The sequence below is a fragment of the Bos indicus genome, chromosome 4 (genome assembly GCF_029378745.1).
Source record: "Bos indicus isolate NIAB-ARS_2022 breed Sahiwal x Tharparkar chromosome 4, NIAB-ARS_B.indTharparkar_mat_pri_1.0, whole genome shotgun sequence".
Lineage (NCBI taxonomy): Eukaryota > Metazoa > Chordata > Mammalia > Artiodactyla > Bovidae > Bos > Bos indicus.
This window is the reverse complement of record NC_091763.1, coordinates 93,178,263-93,195,584: the sequence shown is the minus strand read 5'-3', so window position 1 is coordinate 93,195,584 and position 17,322 is coordinate 93,178,263. Positions and strand designations below refer to the sequence as shown.

Genomic DNA, 17,322 nt, shown 5'->3' with positions numbered 1-17,322 from the left:
ATCAGCTGTGTGATCTTGGTGTTTTAGGGATCTTAGCTAAACAATTGGGGTTGGGGGACTCAGTTCTCTTGGTGGGGCCCCCAGTATTCCAACAGGGTTGAAGGGAGAGCCAGCTGAACTGAGACCCCGTGCCTGCTTGTTCAGCCCGCTTCTGCTGGGGCCCCTTTCAGGGAGCTGTTCCAAGACTCAGGCAGGCCAGGATACTCCTGACAGCAGGGGAAGATGACAAACCGTCTCATATGCCCTTTCTCCCCCCTTGTCGTAACTTACACAGTGTCCTCACCCATTTATCCCCTGTGTTGTGGGGAATAAACAGAATGACCACGGATGGTTTGCAGCAAGCACTAGGGAAGTGCGTTACAGTTCACACTTGGGACCACATTTTCCTGGAGCCTGTTTCTTGGGCTGTGTCTCCAGATGAGGGAGACAGTGCCCTGTGTTAGTTAGGGCAGCTTACTCTCTGGGGCCTGATCTTCTCATCTGTGGAATGGGGATGAAGATGATTCCAGTTGCTTCATAGAGTTGCTTCAAGAAAGGATCACACGTCCACAGCAGCATCTTGTGTCCTGGCATGCAGTAAGCTGTTGGGAGCTGCTGCCTGTCTGGGCATGTTGTTGTTCAGTCGCTAAGTCGTGTCTGACTCTTTGCGACCCCATGGACCGCAGTACACAAGGCTTCCCTATCCTTCCCCATCTCCCAGAGTTTGCTCAAACTTATGTCCATTGAGTTGGTGATGCCATCCAACCGTCTCATCTTCTGTTGTCTCCTTCTCCTCCTGCCTTCAATCTTTCCCAACATCAGGGTCTTTACCAATGAGTTGGCTCTCCGCATCAGGTGGCCAAAGTATTGGGTATATATCACATCTATAATGCAGTTGCAAGCTTCATATATACAATTTTTATTTTTTTAAATCTACAAGCTACTTTATTTCCATTAGAAAAATATTATCTCTACAAAATTTGGTCCAGTTTCTTCTCCTTTACCTCTACCATTCAAACTTTAATTTTACTCAAGTAAAAGCAGAATCACATATTTGACATAACAAAATACTTCACATCATTAAATTAAGAGTTTAATTGAATTAGGTGTGCTGATTCTTGTTCCGCGGGAATAGTAACTCATCTTTCCTGCATGTTATTTCCTTCTACTTTTATTTTTCTGAGTTAAGTAAGGTATGTCTGTTTTCCCACACCCAGCAATACAAGTGTTATAGAAGTGTAATTTATAATATTGGTAACTAGACTCATCATTAATCTTCAATTCATGTTCAGTTCCCCTTATTATATGGTATTTTCATAGTATTTCAACCTTACACTTTCCAACAAATATTAAGCTATTAGTTAAAAAATATTATTAAAATTCCAGACTAAAGAACACTGGGCCCACTTAGAGTCATGCTATTGTGAGAGGTCCTTGCACAGCTATTGCTTTAATCTCAACACAGTCTCCTTTGGGCAAAGCAGCAACCTGGTAAGCAGCTCAAGCAGGAAAGCTACTCTGGAAATATTGTTTGTAGATGTCATTGACAGTTTTGAAGTCATTTATGTCAGCCAGAAAAACAGTTGTTTTTACCACATTTGTGAAGTTGCAGCTTGCTGCTTTCAGAATTTCACCCATGTTTGTAAGAGCCTGTTTAGTCTCTTCTGCCACCCCTCCTGGCACAAGTTGTCCACTTGCAGGGTCCATGCCTAGGTGTCCTGAAATGTAAATGGTCCTGTCGACTAACACAGCCTGTGGGGACCAATGGCCACTGGGGCTTTCGCTGTGCTGATCACCCTTCTGATCAAAGATGACATGGCTAACCTTTTCCCTTGCTGCCCCTCGGAGACAACTATCCAGTATATGACTTACTCATGCCTCTCGGGACTCCATATATATAGTTGACATTTGAACAACATGAGTTTGAACTACACAGATGCACTTATACTCACAATTTTTTTCAGTGGTAAATACTACAGTACTCCACCATCCCCGATAGGTTGAATCCTCAGATATAGAGGGCGGATTGTAAGTTATATATGGATTTTTGACTGCAGCAAGGGTCGGGGCCGCTAACCCCTGTGTTGTTTAAGCATCAACTGTATACACAAAGCAGATGTTCACGCGGGGCTGCAAACGAGCACCCGCACACATCTCTCTCTGTCAGAGTCACAGTCCTCACCCCACACTGCCACCCACGTGGCCGAGAAACCTGGATCCAAGTCAGGCCAGCGTCTCTATGAGACTTGGCTGAGGCCCAGGCCTGGCTCAGATGTCAGGGCCCTGCATTACTGAGCTCAGGAGCCTTTGTCTCCTTCTTCCCCCTGTCCCCAGCTCCTGGTCCTTCTCTTTCCAGGAGCAGCAGGGAGTAGGGTGGGGGACACCCTCCTAGGCCCCCAATTCCATGGAGCAGGCAGCCCCCCTGGGGGACCTAGGGCTCCCTTGTAGCCCCAGGCAGGCCTTGGCCCTGTACCAGCACCTCTTCCGGTGCCCTGCAGGCCTAGACCAGCTCCAGGCTGCCCTGCGGCAGGTGAGGGCCACAGGGCACCATCTCTGAGAGGGCAGGTGTCCATGGGGTCTGATTCCACCTTGCCTTCCCAGGTGCAAGAGGGCCGAGCCTGCCCCTCGGTCCTGGAACTGCCCACCGTGCTGCTGCAGATGGAGCGGAGCCGGCGGGCCCAGGAGCAGGTAGGGGCTGACCAGCCAGGGGGTGAGGCAGAGGGCGGGGCGAGTGCCCCCTCACGTCCCGGCATCCCGCCTTCCTGCAGCTCCTGTGGGATTTGGAGTTGCTGACTGGGGCAGGGCTGGGCCTCTTCTGGCCACCCTGGGCCCAGTTCTGTGGTCTGAGGGCCCAGGTCCAGCATGCACAGAACCAGCACAGCAAGCCCCACAGCAAGACCGATGACAACTCTGAGCGGCTGTCAAGTGGGGTGAGCTGGGGCTCAGCTGAGAGCTGGTGGGGGGGGTCAGTGAGACACTGGGGCACTTGTAGTGGTAGAGAAGTGGGAGGAACATAGGCTTTGGGTTCAAATCTCTGCTCTGATGCTTCCTGTGGACCGGAAGCCTGTTTCCTTCCTCAGCTACAGGATGGGGAAGATAAGAGCTCTTTTCAGAGGGCTGCTGGGAGGCCCATGAACTCATCTGTGTAGAGGTTTAGCACCCTGCTGGACATACAGGACCATTCCAGCCTGTTACTGTTCCGTAATGAACTGTCCTAGCCCAATCAACTGCATGGTGACTCCATGCCTTTAGCCATGGCTGCAGTGAGAGATGGAGAAGGCAATGGCACCCCACTCCAGTACTCTTGCCTGGAAAATCCCATGGATGGAGAAGTCTAGTGGGCTGCAGTCCATGGGGTCGCTAAGAGTCGGACATGACTGAGCGACTTCCCTTTTACTTTTCACTTTTATGCATTAGAGAAGGAAATGGCAACCCACTCCAGTGTTCTTGCCTGGAGAATCCCAGGGACAGCGGAGCCTGGTGGGCTGCTGTCTCTGGGGTCGCACAGAGTCGGACACGACTGAGCAACTTAGCAGCAGCAGCAGCAACAGCAGTGAGAGAGGAAAGCAGGGCTGATGGGGCCCAGAGACAGAGGTGCTGCTGCCCAGGTGCCCCTGAGATGGGACTCCGAGTAGCCCCAGCCCCGGGTCCCTCCCTCCAGGGCTGGTGGCCCTCACCCTGGCCCGCCACCCCGGGAAGGATGGTGCTGTGGTGACTGGAACCAGGATGTGCCTTCCAGTCCTGGCTCGGCACCCCGCTGCCTGAGGCCCTTTGGGCAGGTTAGTAGCTGTAGCAGGAGTAGGTGTTAGTCATGACTACTGGGGAAGTGTCCAGCAACCATTTTTGGCCAGGGCTACAGTCTCATCTGAAGGTTGGAGTGGGTAGGAGGGATCCGTCTCCAAGCTCCTTGACTTGGAGGGAAAGGGGAGGGGTCACACAAGGGCACAGAAGCCAGGAGATGGATCCCTGGGGGCTGTTTTAGAGGCTCCCTACCACACTGGGGGATGATGCCATGTGGGCTGGGGCACCCCCCAGTCCTTCCAGAATTCCAGGCTGTGCCCACTGCCCCAGACTGAAGACTCCCTGAGCCAGAACCATCAGCTCCTGGAGGGGTAAGTCTCCATGGAATTCCGTCCACTCCATGTTGCCACACAAAGTGACCAAACCCAGGACCCTTTGCCCTGTCGCCCTCCAGAACCCTGCCCCTCCTCATGCCCCTAACTCCTCCTGGGGCTTTTACTCAGTTGAACCCACGTGGTTGCCCCACAGTCCCTGGAAAGGATAACCTCAAGTTCCAGCTCCCGGCATCCAGTGCTGGGTGCAGACGAGGGGGAGGGGAGGCTGCCGTGGACTGAGTTTGGATGATGGGGTGGGAAGACTCCTGCAGCCTGCTGTGGGTGGGGAGTCCTACACCCCCCCCAACCCCCCACGTAGCAGAACCAGAAGCAAGAGGTGCCTGAGGCAGTCCTTGCACTCCTGCAGGGGGCGGGCAGCGGACCCACCATCAGCCGCGGATCTGAGGGAAGCCAGCCTGGATGCAGACCCAAGGCAGGAGAGCCCTGGCTTGCCTGAGGAAGGGCCCACATCTGGTACTTTGACAGGAGGGGTTGGCAGCCAGGAGAACAGAAGCCCCTGGGTTAAATTCAGTGACGTGGATGCTGAGCTTAGGTTGGGGCAAGCTGGAAAGCCATCACCCCAAGTCCCAGGATTCTGGTTCATCCTCACCAATTCTTCTTTTCATACCTTTTTGTGGGGCTTCCAGGGCAACCAGGGACAAAAAGTAGGTTTTCTGTTTTAAAAAATAATTTGATTTATGTATGTATGTTTGGGTGTGCTGGGTCTTCATTGCTGCACAGGCTTTTCTCTAGTTGCAGCAAGCAGAGGTTACTCTCAGCTGAGGTTCAGGCTTCTCATTGCAGAGGCTTCTCTTGTTTCAGAGCACAGGCTTCAGGGGTTGCGGCACTTGGGCTCCGTACTTGCTGCTCCCAGGCCCTAGAGCACAGGCTCAATAGTGGTGGCGCACAGGCTTGGTTGCTCCACCACCTGTGCAATCTTCCCAGCTCAGGGATTGAACCCGCGTCTCCTGCCTTGGCAAGAGGATTCTTTACCACTGAGCCACCTGGGAAGCCCCAGGTTTTCTTTTCTATGCCAACTCCACCTGATTGGTGCCAGCCATCTCAGGCCCTGTGTCCAGGATGATCCTGAAGCTAAGCTGGGGCTCAGAGGAGAGAGTGCTGGGAATGGCTGTCTGTCCTCCCTGTCCTCCAGCAGGGACAGAACAAAATGGCAGCTCCAAGCTGCCACCCTCATGCCAGGCACTGGGGAGATACAGGGCACAAAACAGACTTGCTAGTCACTTGTCCTCATCTCTGAGGAGATCACAGCCTAGTGAGAGAGTGTGACAATAAGCAGGTGATTAGAATTCATCAGGATGGATGCTGTGAGCCCTGGGTCTGTTCATTTAAATGAAACAGGCTCTCAAATGATTGGTTAAATAATAAGCCTAGCAAAGTCACAAGCTTTTTAATTGTGACATCGTGTATGGGCAAAAGAAGGAAAGTACAAATGATTATTTTCTGATTGACAGAAATTTTACAAGTATATTATCTCTTGGGACTACATCGGCGGAAGATATCTATTACATCATTATAACCAGTGAAATAAATGATCCAGTAAGACAATGGATCAGAATTACAGAGGAACGGGGTTGGAGGTTATTTTCACAGTTCATGGCAATAATTTCTGAAGGCTTGGGACTCTTACCAGATGTCTTTGTTCAAAACTCTTCCAAAGACAGATTTGTTTTCACAGAGAACATTCCCATTTGGTTACTGTTATGAATATTCACATATTCATGTTGCATAAAGATGGCATTTCTTGTGAGAGTTCTCAATTTAAGACCTTATGAAATCAGGTTCTTTTAAGTGGTTTTATGAATGCAAAACGATGCTCCTTCCTTCACAGCTGCAAAGGAGCAGTGACATTTCATCTCTTTTTTTAGATTCCTTTTGTTAATTATAAAGACTTGCAGTTTTTAGACTAGCCTCTGGCCTAAAATTCCACTTCTTGAATTTCATTTGATTTTGCCTTCCAGAAACCAAGAAAGAGCTAAAGAGGATTATCCTTAACAATAGAAAAGTCAGGCACCTATTGTGGGGCTGGACAGGACTTTGTGTCTTTGACACAAGAACAAAGTAGGGGTGTCCTTAAGAGGGACTGGTAACCCTGGCAGGCTGTCCCTTCCTGCTCCTGGGCTGCCTCTGGCAGTTTTGAGGAAGACGGTGTGTAGGTTCCTCCAAGGTGGTCCTTGGCTGGGAGGGTGAGGAAGATGGGGTCAGCTGTTGGCAGGCAAACCTGACAAGCAGACACACAGCTGGCTGTGTAAATAAAGGTGGGATGGTGAGCTGCGAAGGCCGTGCAGTTCCAATGCCAGCCCTCAGGGTACCCTACCAACACCACTGGGTTCAGTCCCTTCACCTGCTGGGGACTCCCTGGGCCTCCTGGTTCCAGTTCAGGGGTGTGCGTGTGAGGGGCTGAGACATGAGCAGACATCTGTCTTTCTCCTTCAGGTTGCTTCCAGGAGCTGAACGCTACCACCAGCAGTAGCCCTGGAGAACCAGGAAACTCAGAGTTCAAGGTGAAAGGGTGAAGTTGCCTGGGCAAGACCCCTCTCAGATGGGGGATAGCAGAGGTGGGGTCTGCCTGGGAGGAGACTGCTGGGGTGGGAAGCCCACAGCCGGGTGGAAGAAGGGGCCGTCGTTAAAGCACCTTTTAAACTACATAACATGGGTTTGGGGCTTCCCAGGCTATATAGTCCAGGAGGTTGCAGAGTCAGACATGACTGAGTGACTAAGCACAGCACAGCACAACATGGGCTTTACAAATTCAGGAGTCAGGGCAGGGGCCTAATGGAAGTAAGGCCCACTGGGGCCCTGGGGCCTCCAGGCTCTGCTGGGGGAAGTGGCCCTGGAGGGAGGATTCCCTCACAAACCTGGGACAAAGTGTTCTTCCTTCCTAGGACCTGGCCCAGAAGCCAGAGGGGAACCAAGCAGAGCCCACGCCCCAGAGGCCCCATCAACTATCATCCGGAAGCCTACAGGAGAAAAAGCTGGCTCAGGGAGCCCCAGGGCCCCCAGGCCTCCCCTCCCCAGGCCTGCCAGAACCCCAAGATCCCCTGGAGGGGCTGGGCTGGAGCTTGGGCCAGGAGAGAGCAGAACAGAAGAAACTGCTAAGGATTGAGATTCCTCACAATCAGAGAGAGGGGGACCCTCAGGGTCAGGGTAAGAGAGAGAAGACAAACCAGAATCCAAGCGGGGAGGCCACTCAGGCTCTGATGGAAGAGGTGTCTCAAGGTCAAAGGTGTGAGGGCCTCCAGGGTGAGCACAGAGGGGCGCCTCAAGGTCAAAGCGAAAGTCGCCTCAAATGCGGGAGAAAGGAGGCCCTCCCAGAGCCGAGGGCAGATTCTCCCCGGGGTTCGGAAGAGAAGATCCTCCAGTCTCCCGAGGGCAGAGACTGTATCCCACCTGCCTGGGAAGCGGCTCGGGGAGAGGGGCCCCGGGAGAAAAGCGGCTCCCCGGGGGACTTCCGCAGGTCCCTGGGGGAACGGATGGGGCAGCCTGGGGGAAGGGCGGGCCCAGGGCCCCGGGGAAGGACCACCCAGCTGATGCAGGTTAAGACCGACGGCCTGAGAGGAAACAGCGCACCGGCCCTGGGAGCGCAGGGGCCCCTCCGGGAAGGGTTGCGGGCTCCGCTTCCGCTCGCTGGGCCCCCGACCCGGCCACTGCTCCCAGGCCCAGGAGCGGTGATGCTAGCGGCCCCATGCACTGGGGGCTCCGGGCAGCGGGAACGGCCCGCTGCTCTCCCAGGGCACCTGGGCCCGCTGAGCGATCCACACTCGCTTCAGGGCCCAGGGGGAAGCCCTGGCCCCGCGGAGCATGAGCTGGGCGGCTCCACGGGGCTTCCGGGCGCCTTCGGGAGACCGAGGGGTGCTGCGGAGGCCCCCAGAACCTCGAAGACCGCCTGGCCCGAGCCCCTGAGCAGAGACCGGGCGTCGGCGAGCGTGAGCGCCGCGCAGCAGGCGTCGGCTCTGCAGCGGCTGCTGGAGCTGAACCGCGAGGCCAGGCGCCGGCGGCAGCGGGACCGCGAGCAGCAGCGGCTCCGGGTGCGCGGCCGGGCCAGGCGGGCGGGGCCCAGAGGGGCGGCCTCTGGGCCGCTGACAGTCGCCTCCCGCAGGTCCTGGAGCGCCTCCGCATCGCCAGGAACCGCCATTGCCGGGTGCACCCCTTGGAACCCCCACCGAGCCCAGCTCAGCTCCCACCACAGGCAAGACCCCTAGGAGAAGGCGGTGGGGCCACAACGACCCTGCAGGGGCGGGGGCCGGTGGCCGAGCTGGGCGCGACCTGGATCGCTTTGACTGGCGTCTATCCCGCACTTGAGATAACACCTGCGGAGTGGGCCGACCCTCCAGAGCACAGAGGGTGCTGCCCTCTGCTGGCCGCTTCGAGCCCGGGGGCCGGGAGGCACCGGCGGGCGCTCAGCGTTCCGTCCCGCCTCAGGAGGACGCGGCAGGGCGACGACGCGCCCTGAGGGAACAGCTGGAGCAAACGCACCGGGAAAGGACCGGGCGGCTGCGAGCCCTCGGGGTCAGGTGAGGGGACGGGCGGGGAGGCTTGTGGAGTGGTGGCGGTCACTTTTTCCTGACATCTGGTATGAAAGTCCACTCTTCCCCAGGAACACCCAGAACTTCCAGCAGCTACTGTGGCCCCTCGGCGCCGCGGAACCTGACGAGCATCGCTCACCCTTCCGAGGCCTCTCCAAGTCTCTGATGAATCCTCAAGGAGATGATTAAAGAGATGGGGGGTTAAGGGAAAAGCAAGAAGGCAACCTGCAGGTCAGAGGGAGTTCCAGAAAGGCCCAGAACGCAGCCTCAGCGCCTGGGAGAGCCAGACACAGACACACATGCAGCTTCGCCCTACCAGGAGGTGTGTTATTTCTTCTTCCCTCCCCTAAGCCCTCTGCCCTGCTCGAGGTCAGAGGGCCAAATCCCGGGGATCCAGTAGCGAGAAGGCCCCATTCTTGCGGAAGAAAGATTCAATGCGGCACATCTTGCAGGAGACCAGTTCTTGCTTCACTGGGGGGCCTGGGAAAAGATGTCAGAGGCCAGGAGTGGGTTCCTGGGAAAAGAACCGGCAGAGCACAGGAGCCCTGCCTGCATAGCCCTAGGAGTCTGCCTGTGTTGTATCCACTTTGTAAGTGTGCAGAAATAAAAAGAAATGCTTCTGAGAAGCGGGAGTTACAGGGAAACAGGGAGCTGGCTGGCTGCCCACCCGGGTCAGCAGTGATGGCCAAATGCCAGTCAGCTGTGTGCCAGCACCTCCCCCAGCCTCAGAATCCTTCACAGAGGAGGGTGGTGGGACTCCCAGCCGTGCTTGCTACAGGGACAGACAGAGCTGGACTTCTCTGGGGCAGACAGGGCTTCTTTCTACCTTCTGCTTTCATTTGGAAATTGTTCCTTTCCTCTCCCTTTAGGGAGAGGAAATCCTGGGGCAAATCCTTGGGCCCTGGGGGGATTTTTTGTTAAGGCCAAATTTCAACTGTTTATCTTCAATCATCCACCTTTTCGGTGCAGGAACTGGAGAAAACACCTGACTGAGTAGTCTCACTTGAAATTCATGACCACAGACAGCAAAGGAACTCTCATCAGGCAGCAAACCCATGACACTCCCTGGCATATTCTCTGTCCCACACCTTGACTCTTCAGCTCAAACTACACCACTGCCTTCGCTCCTCTCCCACCCAACTAACGACTATGAGTCAATCCAGATGGACAGCCTTCTTGCCAATACCATGTCCTTACATATCACTGTTCCCCCCAAGCCCGCACCTTCTCCCTGCGTGATCCAGCCTCTGGAGCAACCTGGGTGAGCCCACCCACTCTCAAGGCTTTAAAGAGCACCTATATTCTGATAACCCCCAAAACTGTGCCTTCAGCTCTGACCTCACTCCAGAGGGCCACATCACCGACACCTCCAGCACAACATAGCAACGCTGACCTTCACACCCCCCAGCACTCTCCCTACCCCCAGTCTCCCTTGCTGTAGCTGCTTCAGTCAAACACCTGCGTGTTGGCATTGCATTCTCTCCTGTCATTCAAACCACCAGTAAGTTCCATTGAGTCTTCCTCCAAACACATCCAGAATAGATTTCAGCTCAACTGCTAATCACTCTAGTCCAAGCCACCGTCATTTCTTGCCAGGATAACTCAACCATCTGCCAGTTTGTTCTTACCCCCAAAAAGGCCACAACCTACAGAACAGTCAGGGTGATTTTTTTTTTTTTAAAGTAAATCAGTATCATTCACCTGCTTAAAACTCGCCGTGGCTTCCCCTTAAACTTAGAATAAAACCCAGCTCCTCCCCCTTGTCAGTTAGCTCACTCGGCCTTTAGGTCCTGAGGCCTTTCCTGACAATCCATCCCAAAGCGCCACACGCCCCTGCCTCCTCGCCCATCATGCCGTTTCATTCTGGAACTTGGCCCTCTCTTGCTCTTATGTTTCTCCACTAGAATGGACGCCCCCAAAAGGAGTGTCCATGTGTCTCGTGTGTCTAGTGCCAAGAGCGCTGTGACTCGTGGCAGGTTTTCTGTGAGGTGGATAATTTCTGGGAGGTTGGGGCTCACCCAGCTGCCAGCCATATGTGAAGTTGGTGGTGATGGGGAAGAGGTAGCGTTTCTCTGGCATGTCCAGTTTTCGGGTGCTGAGGTAGCGGTAGCGGCCCTGGAAGTCGTGGGAGATGCCTTCGTATAGCAGGGCCTGGGTGGCAGGCGGGATTGGGTACATTTCTGACTGAATAGGAGCCTCCAGGGCGGGGCTGGAAGCCCTGGAAGGAACTGCTTTGGGGGCGGGCGGGGGTGAGAGTGGAGCTTTGGGGGGCAGGGTTGGCAGCTTGAGCGGCAGGCGGGCTGCAGCCTTGGCCTTCTGCTTGGCCTTCACCAGGGACCCGTACTTGTGGTGCCACTCGCAGCGCAACATCTTCTCCCTCAGGTATTCCTCCTTCCAGAAGTTCTGCCGCACCGTGTCCATGCTGAGTTGCCGAGACATGGTGGCAGAGGAAGGAGCAGGCGTGGGGTGCCTGCTGCCAAGGGGTGAGCACAGCAAGCAGAGTCCCTCTGACAGCAGGTGGCTGCCCAGGGACAGTCACTTGGCAACCATGCCTCACCTCACACAGGGCCATGCCCTCAGCACGCTTCACCTGCCTTGCTTGCTGGGGCAGCCTCAGGCCAGGGCCCACTGGCTAAGAGCCTTGACCCGCAAACCTCTTGCCAGACTCAAACTAAGTATCTCTGGTTTCCAAGTTTGCTGTGGTTCCTGCTTCCATCCCTTGAGGTCCCGACCACTCCCAGCCAATACAGACTCAAGCAGGGGCACCAGGGGTCTGAACGCAAGCCTGCTTCTGTTCCCCCTGCCAGAGCCGGTCGCCTTTAATTCAGAAGGCCGGGCTGGCACAATCTTCCTGGTCTAACTCTTCTAGGCCTGGGTCTTTGGCAAAACCTTTTCCAGCCTTGCCAATCAAATCCCCCCCAAGAGCCTCCTTCTACACATGTCGTTTCTAACACCCAGCCTCAGATTGGAGAGAAGCAAGAATGTTATTTTAATTTAACATCAACAGTGACAGCACAGGGAAGAGGCAGTGGAGAGAAGACACTCAGGTTTCCTGTATCCCAACCAGCCTTAATTTTAATGGCAGAGCCCCAGCAACTGGAAGCACCCCAGCTCTGGTGCCTCTCAGTAGAATGGGAAGGGGCAGAGAATTGGAACTCAGAGGCTAAGATCTTAGAGAAGGGCTGATGGCAAGCCCAGGGAGAGGCCGCAAGGCGGAGGGGAGTCCTCTAGCGCAGGTCTTCAGCCGTGAACATGCCCCTGGCCCTGCGCAGGATGGAGTCCTTGGCAGCATCATACGGGTGCTCCTTGGACGGGATCTCCAGTACAGCCGGAATGGAGCGCTGGTGGGCGTCAAGGGCGTGCCGCACCATCTCTGCAATGTACTGGTTGATAAGGATGATGCCGATGTCATCCCGGTTTAGAAACTGCCTGGAGGGAGAAATGAGAAGGGAGTCCAGGGCGGCCCACTCTGAGTTGGTGGCCACAGATGGAATGGGCTTAATCCAGAGAGCGCAGTGGACAAGAGAAAAAGGTGCTACACTAAACTCTCCACTCTGTTTAGAGTCCATTTCATTCAAAAGCTAAGGGCATAGCTTCTACTCCACCCCCACCCCCGCCGCCTGGAAGACTCCCAAATGATCTGCTAATAAGATGAGGGTGCGTGCTGGTGCGTTCCTTATGCTGCCTTCAGGTAAGAATGGGCGAGGACAAGACTATATATATATATGCCAGTCTCTTTGTATCTGCATAAAGAAAAAAGCAGAAAGATATGGAAAAAAAATACATGGTGAAGGAAGTAATGAAGTAGAAGAGGTGAGGGGTTGAGAGTGTGACTTCTCAATGTGTAGATCTTTTAAAGATTAATTTGTAAACTACATGAACATGTTAACTTTTCAAAAGGAAACAGATTAAATTTCTAAACACACAAAAAAATTTTTTGTACCACACCATGTGGCACATGGGATCTTAGTATCCCAAACAGGGATCGAATCCGTGCCCCCTACTGTGGAAGCATAGAGTCTTAACCACTGGACCGCCAGGGAAGTCCCCATAAAAATTTTTAAGGGGGGAAGGCATTGTTCGGACCACTCATGGTCTATGCTGATAAGGGCAGGGGGTGGATCAGAGGGGAAGTTTGGCCTGAGCCAGGAACAGAGCATAGGAAGAGGAAAATCAGCAATGAAGGAATCATACTTTCCACACAGAAGGAACCTGGCACTGGGCTCTTACTTTCTTGTGATCACCCACACATTCATTAATTTATTTACTCACTAAAAACTATTTACTATTAAAAAATAAAAGCTGTTTACAGAGTAGTTATTCTTTACCAGACACTAAGGCAGGTTAGATTTGATGATTTCAGAGGTCCCTTTTGGTTGGAAACTTGAAAAGATCTTGAAGTAAAATTTGTCCTTCTCTCATGACAACTTGAGTCACTTTACCAGACTGCTTAGAGATCAGCCTCCTGGGTCAGGGCTGATCATACCCCAGGCAAAAGGAACCAGTCTCAGCCAGCAGCTCAGGGCTGGGCTGTTTAGGGGAAAACAGGCAGGAGAGGTTTGTTCCTGGCACTTGGCATAGGGGCTCCAGAGAAGGGGTGTGGGAAAGAACAAAGGGCTGGCGCTCTCAACTCTAGGCACCAGGTCACCTCCTGGATTAAAGGACATGCCTGCACCCACAGCTTGAAACTACTGCTTTTAATCCGGGACAGGAAATGAAGCTTTGAAGCACAAGGTATCAGTAGAAGGTAGGACAGTCCTGATATTCTGTCCGCTGAGTTCAGGACAACGGGAAATTCCAAAGCAGACTGAGAGCTGAAGGAGCAGAGTGTGGCCCTGGCTTAAGAAAGGCAGAAAAGGTGAGACTGGGTTCAAATCTTTGCTCCATCTTTTTCCGAATTGTATGACTTTAGTGTGTGCCTTTAACCTCTCTGAACTTTAGTTTTCTTACCAGTAAATGGGAATAACCCCTATCTTACATGATGATTGTGAGCTTCTAAGGGAGATAAAACACTTGAAAGCCCGAGCCCACTGCCCAGGTGTTCACTGAGTGAGTGGTTCCTTTAGGAGTCAACTCAGAAGAGTCCAGCGCTGGCAATGACCGGGGCCTGCTCTACGGGTGAACCGGGAGCTGAGAGTGGCCCTTTCCAGGCCTGGGCACCCTGGAAGTTCAGCTCTGGCGGGACAGGTTGGACCAAAGGGCGGTGCCCGTCCTACATGAGCGGTTCCTCTTCTTTCCTGACACACGGTCATGTGAGGGGGGCCTTTGTGGACCCGATCTAGCCCTGGTCCCACCGAGCCCCGAAAGGCAACTTGGGCCGCAGTGGCCTCCTCTCCAATCGGTGGACCAACTTCTCCGACCCTCGAGGACGGGGTCTGACACTTCAGCCAGTGTCGCCCCCCCCCCCCTCCCCTCCCCGCGCTCCCACCAGGCAGCAGAGGGTCCAGTTCAGGCCTCGCGGGCTACCTTACCGGAAAGTGTCTTCGATCTCATTGATGGTAGTATCCTTCTCCACCACCAGGAAATTAGGGTGGCGGTTCTTGTTAAGCTCCCCTATGCCGCCCAGCAGGAAGCCAGTCACAGTGTCCTCGTCTCCGATCACCGCAATTAGCTTCCCCCTCCCCGCCATCCTCACAGACCACCCGAGATCCTCAGCGACCGCCGGGTGTCACCGAAGCCCCGCCTTCGCAGCGCACCGCCTTTTCGGCCGCACCCCCACGCTTTAGACATGCGCAGTTGTACCACTCCGCCTCCTCGGACATGCGCATTAGGAGCAAAAGCGCCTGACTCAGAATACGCCTGCGCCATAGTGGGAGCCCTGAACCCGGGGACTACGATTCCCAGAAGTCCGCGCGGCACAGTCGACTCGCGCAGGTAAGTTCGTTGGTTCTTTGGCCAGGTGAGGCAATTGCTGTTGGACGTCTGGACGCCAAAGGAGAGACGGTTTCTGTTCTCCAGAGTAAGGTCCGAGTCTTTATCGTGTATGTATGTAACTATGGCACGTAGTTAACAACTAGTACATATTTGCTCAATTAATAAAAGGATAGATAAGTTAATGATGATACTCTTCAGTGAGTAGTGTGTCAATTGCTAAAATGTGAAACGTACGTGGAAGCACCCATCAGGTGTAACTAACCCATGGGGGAGAGGAGGCGCGCGAAGAAGGCCGCTAGCTGGATGAGGCTGGTAGCGATGAGAACAAGAGGGTGTTGTTAGAAAGAGAAACAGCACGTGTGAAGACTTAGGGACTAGAGAAAACAAGTGCCTTCAAGGAAAGAAAAAGAATTTGGGAGTTATCCTGAGGACAGAGTTATTCTGAAGCCACTGAAGGATTTTAAGCAAGAGAATGATACGGCCAACTTTATGTATTAGGGATAGGTTGAGACCTGTGCTGTGTGAGCAGGCAGGACTGAAGGGAGAGAAACCGTTGTGGGAAGAGATGATGGTGGGCAGAACCCAGGGAGTGGGAATGGGGAATGTGAGAGTCTGGTGGAGCCAAGAAGTATTTAGAGACAAAGAGGATAGAACTGGTATTAGATATGTTTGGGGAGATATGAGGGGGGAAATAGACAAGGTGACTTCCAGGTTTCTGGCCTGTGCAGCTAGATGGACGGGAGTCACATTCCTGAGAGAGTGAACTCTGAGATGAACATGTTGAAGGAGAAGGGGCCACTCGCTCCCCCTCCCTTCTAACAAACAGGCGTCCTGGCATCTGGCATTTGATCTGTGGGTTGAGAGCACTTGAGCCATCCGGATGGTCTGGTCTGGTGGTTACATGTGTGATAGGCTCGGGATTTTAACCTAAGTGGTATGAATCTCGGCCTTGCTACTTAGAGGTATGATTTGGGACTCATCACCAAAATTCTCAGGACCTTTATCTCTTCAGGTAATAATGTGCCCGTCTCATAGAGCTGTTAGGATTAAGTGAGGTAGAGTCCTTACATGCTTAGCAGCCGAGGCCATGCTACCACTGAGGGAGAGCAGCGGGACTGGATATCCATAAATACATCCCCTCACAGGTGGAGGGCAGCAGGAGGAGGAGGAGGCCGGCAGCCTGGCAGGAAAATGCTCCCATCTTGGGGCGAGGTGGGAGGGGAGGCAGAGAGTGAGGAAGAATGTGAGTAGAAGCACCTGGCTCGGTGCCTGGCACAGGGCTGGCCCTTAATGGCCATGAATGGCTGGGAACTTGAGAAGGGATCTCGCCTTCAAGGGTCTGTCAGGTAAGGGAGGGAGCTGTGAGAGCACCCCATTCATCACACACACCTTCATTCAACCAGCCTTTATCAACTGTGGCCATGGAGAGGCTGAGAACATGAGATTGATAAAATACAGTTTCTGTCCTCAAGGAACTCTCTCGGGACTGAGAGGAGAGTAAAAATATCACAGGGACGGAGATGGACTTACAGAAAGAGAGGCCCTGGAAGGGTCTTGAGGGGGAAGAGAAGGACAAGAGGAGCCAGGAGGCAGACATCCTTTGAGTGAAGAGGTAGGGGATGGGCGTATTTGGAGCCAGGCCACGTGTGTTGGGTTTTCTCTGGTCAACCCACCGCTATGTGCCGAATATCTGGAATGAGTCTAGAGCTGGGGGATCAGTTGAGTGAAGCTGCCTTGCCCTGCTCTGGCTACTCAATTGCTCATTTACTCGTTGGTCACACCTGTCTGTATTCGACCTCCTAGGTCAGGGAGCGCAGTCTGGTGGGGCAGGCCCACCCTCAGATTCACTGTTACAGACGAGGGTAGTAGTAATAAATGCAGCCAGAGATGTGCCCCAGGGCAGCATGAGAGCTGGGGGGCAGGTCTGGGAGGATAGGGAGGGGTTCAGGAAAGCTTCCTGTTGGCCAGGAAGGTGAGGAGGGTGGAGAGGCAAGGATGTTCCGGGGCAGAGGCCCAAACTGCAGCACGTGGGTCTGGGAATCTAGAAGTTGTGAAGAGGGTAGGAGGTGGAGGGTGTGGTGAGAAAGGGTACACCACCAGCTTGGCTGGAGGTTTCAATGAATGGGTAGGGAGGCTCTGGGGGCCTTGTTAGGACACGTAGACTAGACTAGAAGGGAGCCACAGAAGGGCCTTAGACCAGAGAGGGCCACAGTTCCTGTAATGTGACCACCCTCCTCTGGCTGCAGTGTGGTGAGCTGGAGGGAGCTGCTGGTGGATCAGGAAGGAGGGACCAGTTCAGGAGGGAGGCCCTGAGCAAGGTCGGGCTGGAGGGACAGAGGAGACCCAGCTTTGACCCAGGACCTAGCTGGAGTGACAGGTTCCTGGGTTCGTTTGTGGTTCTGCCTGCCTGCTGGTTGAGGAGCGTTCCTGCATGAGCCAGGGGTGACTGTTTTTTTTTTAAGGTCCTGATTTTGAGAACATCCTTGAGCTCAGTCCGAACAGAAACCGGCCTCCCGGTAGTCCCCGGGGCAATCTTCTACAACACAGTGTCCCCCTCCCTCTCCCACCCCCAGCTCTCCGGGAATCTGAGGACCAAGCCCACATCCCTGACATGCCCCCCTTTCTTTGCAGCATTCTGTCAACATAATAGATGTTGACAAATAGATGGCCCAGAGGGGTGCCTCTCTGCCCCAGGCCCTTCCCCTGGACCTGACTCGGTCCTCGAGGGGACAGGCAGCCAGCCTCTGCCTCCCAAGGCCTGGTTGAGGGTCAACAGCCAGAGCTGGCCAGCCAAGGAAAGCGCACACACA

The 17,322-nt window shown here is 54.1% G+C and overlaps 3 protein-coding genes and 1 pseudogene across 3 annotated transcripts; 1 reads left to right on the top strand and 3 right to left on the bottom strand.

Moving 5' to 3' along the window:
* Positions 1 to 882: 882 nt before the first annotated feature.
* LOC109557608 (2-iminobutanoate/2-iminopropanoate deaminase pseudogene) lies at positions 883 to 2,300 on the bottom strand (annotated as a pseudogene).
* On the top strand, positions 2,299 to 9,264 carry LOC109557943 (collagen alpha-1(I) chain-like). Its single transcript, XM_070787135.1, has 10 exons — positions 2,299 to 2,509; positions 2,581 to 2,667; positions 2,748 to 2,909; positions 4,015 to 4,091; positions 4,462 to 4,568; positions 6,549 to 6,616; positions 6,998 to 8,140; positions 8,212 to 8,301; positions 8,535 to 8,626; positions 8,710 to 9,264. The coding sequence occupies exons 1-10, from the start codon at positions 2,384 to 2,386 to the stop codon at positions 8,825 to 8,827; spliced, it is 2,070 nt and encodes a 689-aa protein (XP_070643236.1). The 5' UTR covers positions 2,299 to 2,383; the 3' UTR covers positions 8,828 to 9,264.
* Positions 9,009 to 11,549, bottom strand: SPMIP1 (sperm microtubule inner protein 1). The gene is made up of 2 exons (XM_019959052.2): positions 10,657 to 11,549; positions 9,009 to 9,118 (listed from the first exon to the last, which is right to left on the bottom strand). The coding sequence occupies exons 1-2, from the start codon at positions 11,075 to 11,077 to the stop codon at positions 9,009 to 9,011; spliced, it is 531 nt and encodes a 176-aa protein (XP_019814611.2). The 5' UTR covers positions 11,078 to 11,549.
* Positions 11,550 to 11,686: 137 nt separating this feature from the next.
* ATP6V1F (ATPase H+ transporting V1 subunit F) lies at positions 11,687 to 14,353 on the bottom strand. Its single transcript, XM_019959053.2, has 2 exons — positions 14,110 to 14,353; positions 11,687 to 12,067 (listed from the first exon to the last, which is right to left on the bottom strand). Exons 1-2 carry the CDS (start codon positions 14,265 to 14,267, stop codon positions 11,866 to 11,868), a joined length of 360 nt encoding a protein of 119 aa, XP_019814612.1. The 5' UTR covers positions 14,268 to 14,353; the 3' UTR covers positions 11,687 to 11,865.
* Between the last annotated feature and the right edge of the window lie 2,969 nt (positions 14,354 to 17,322).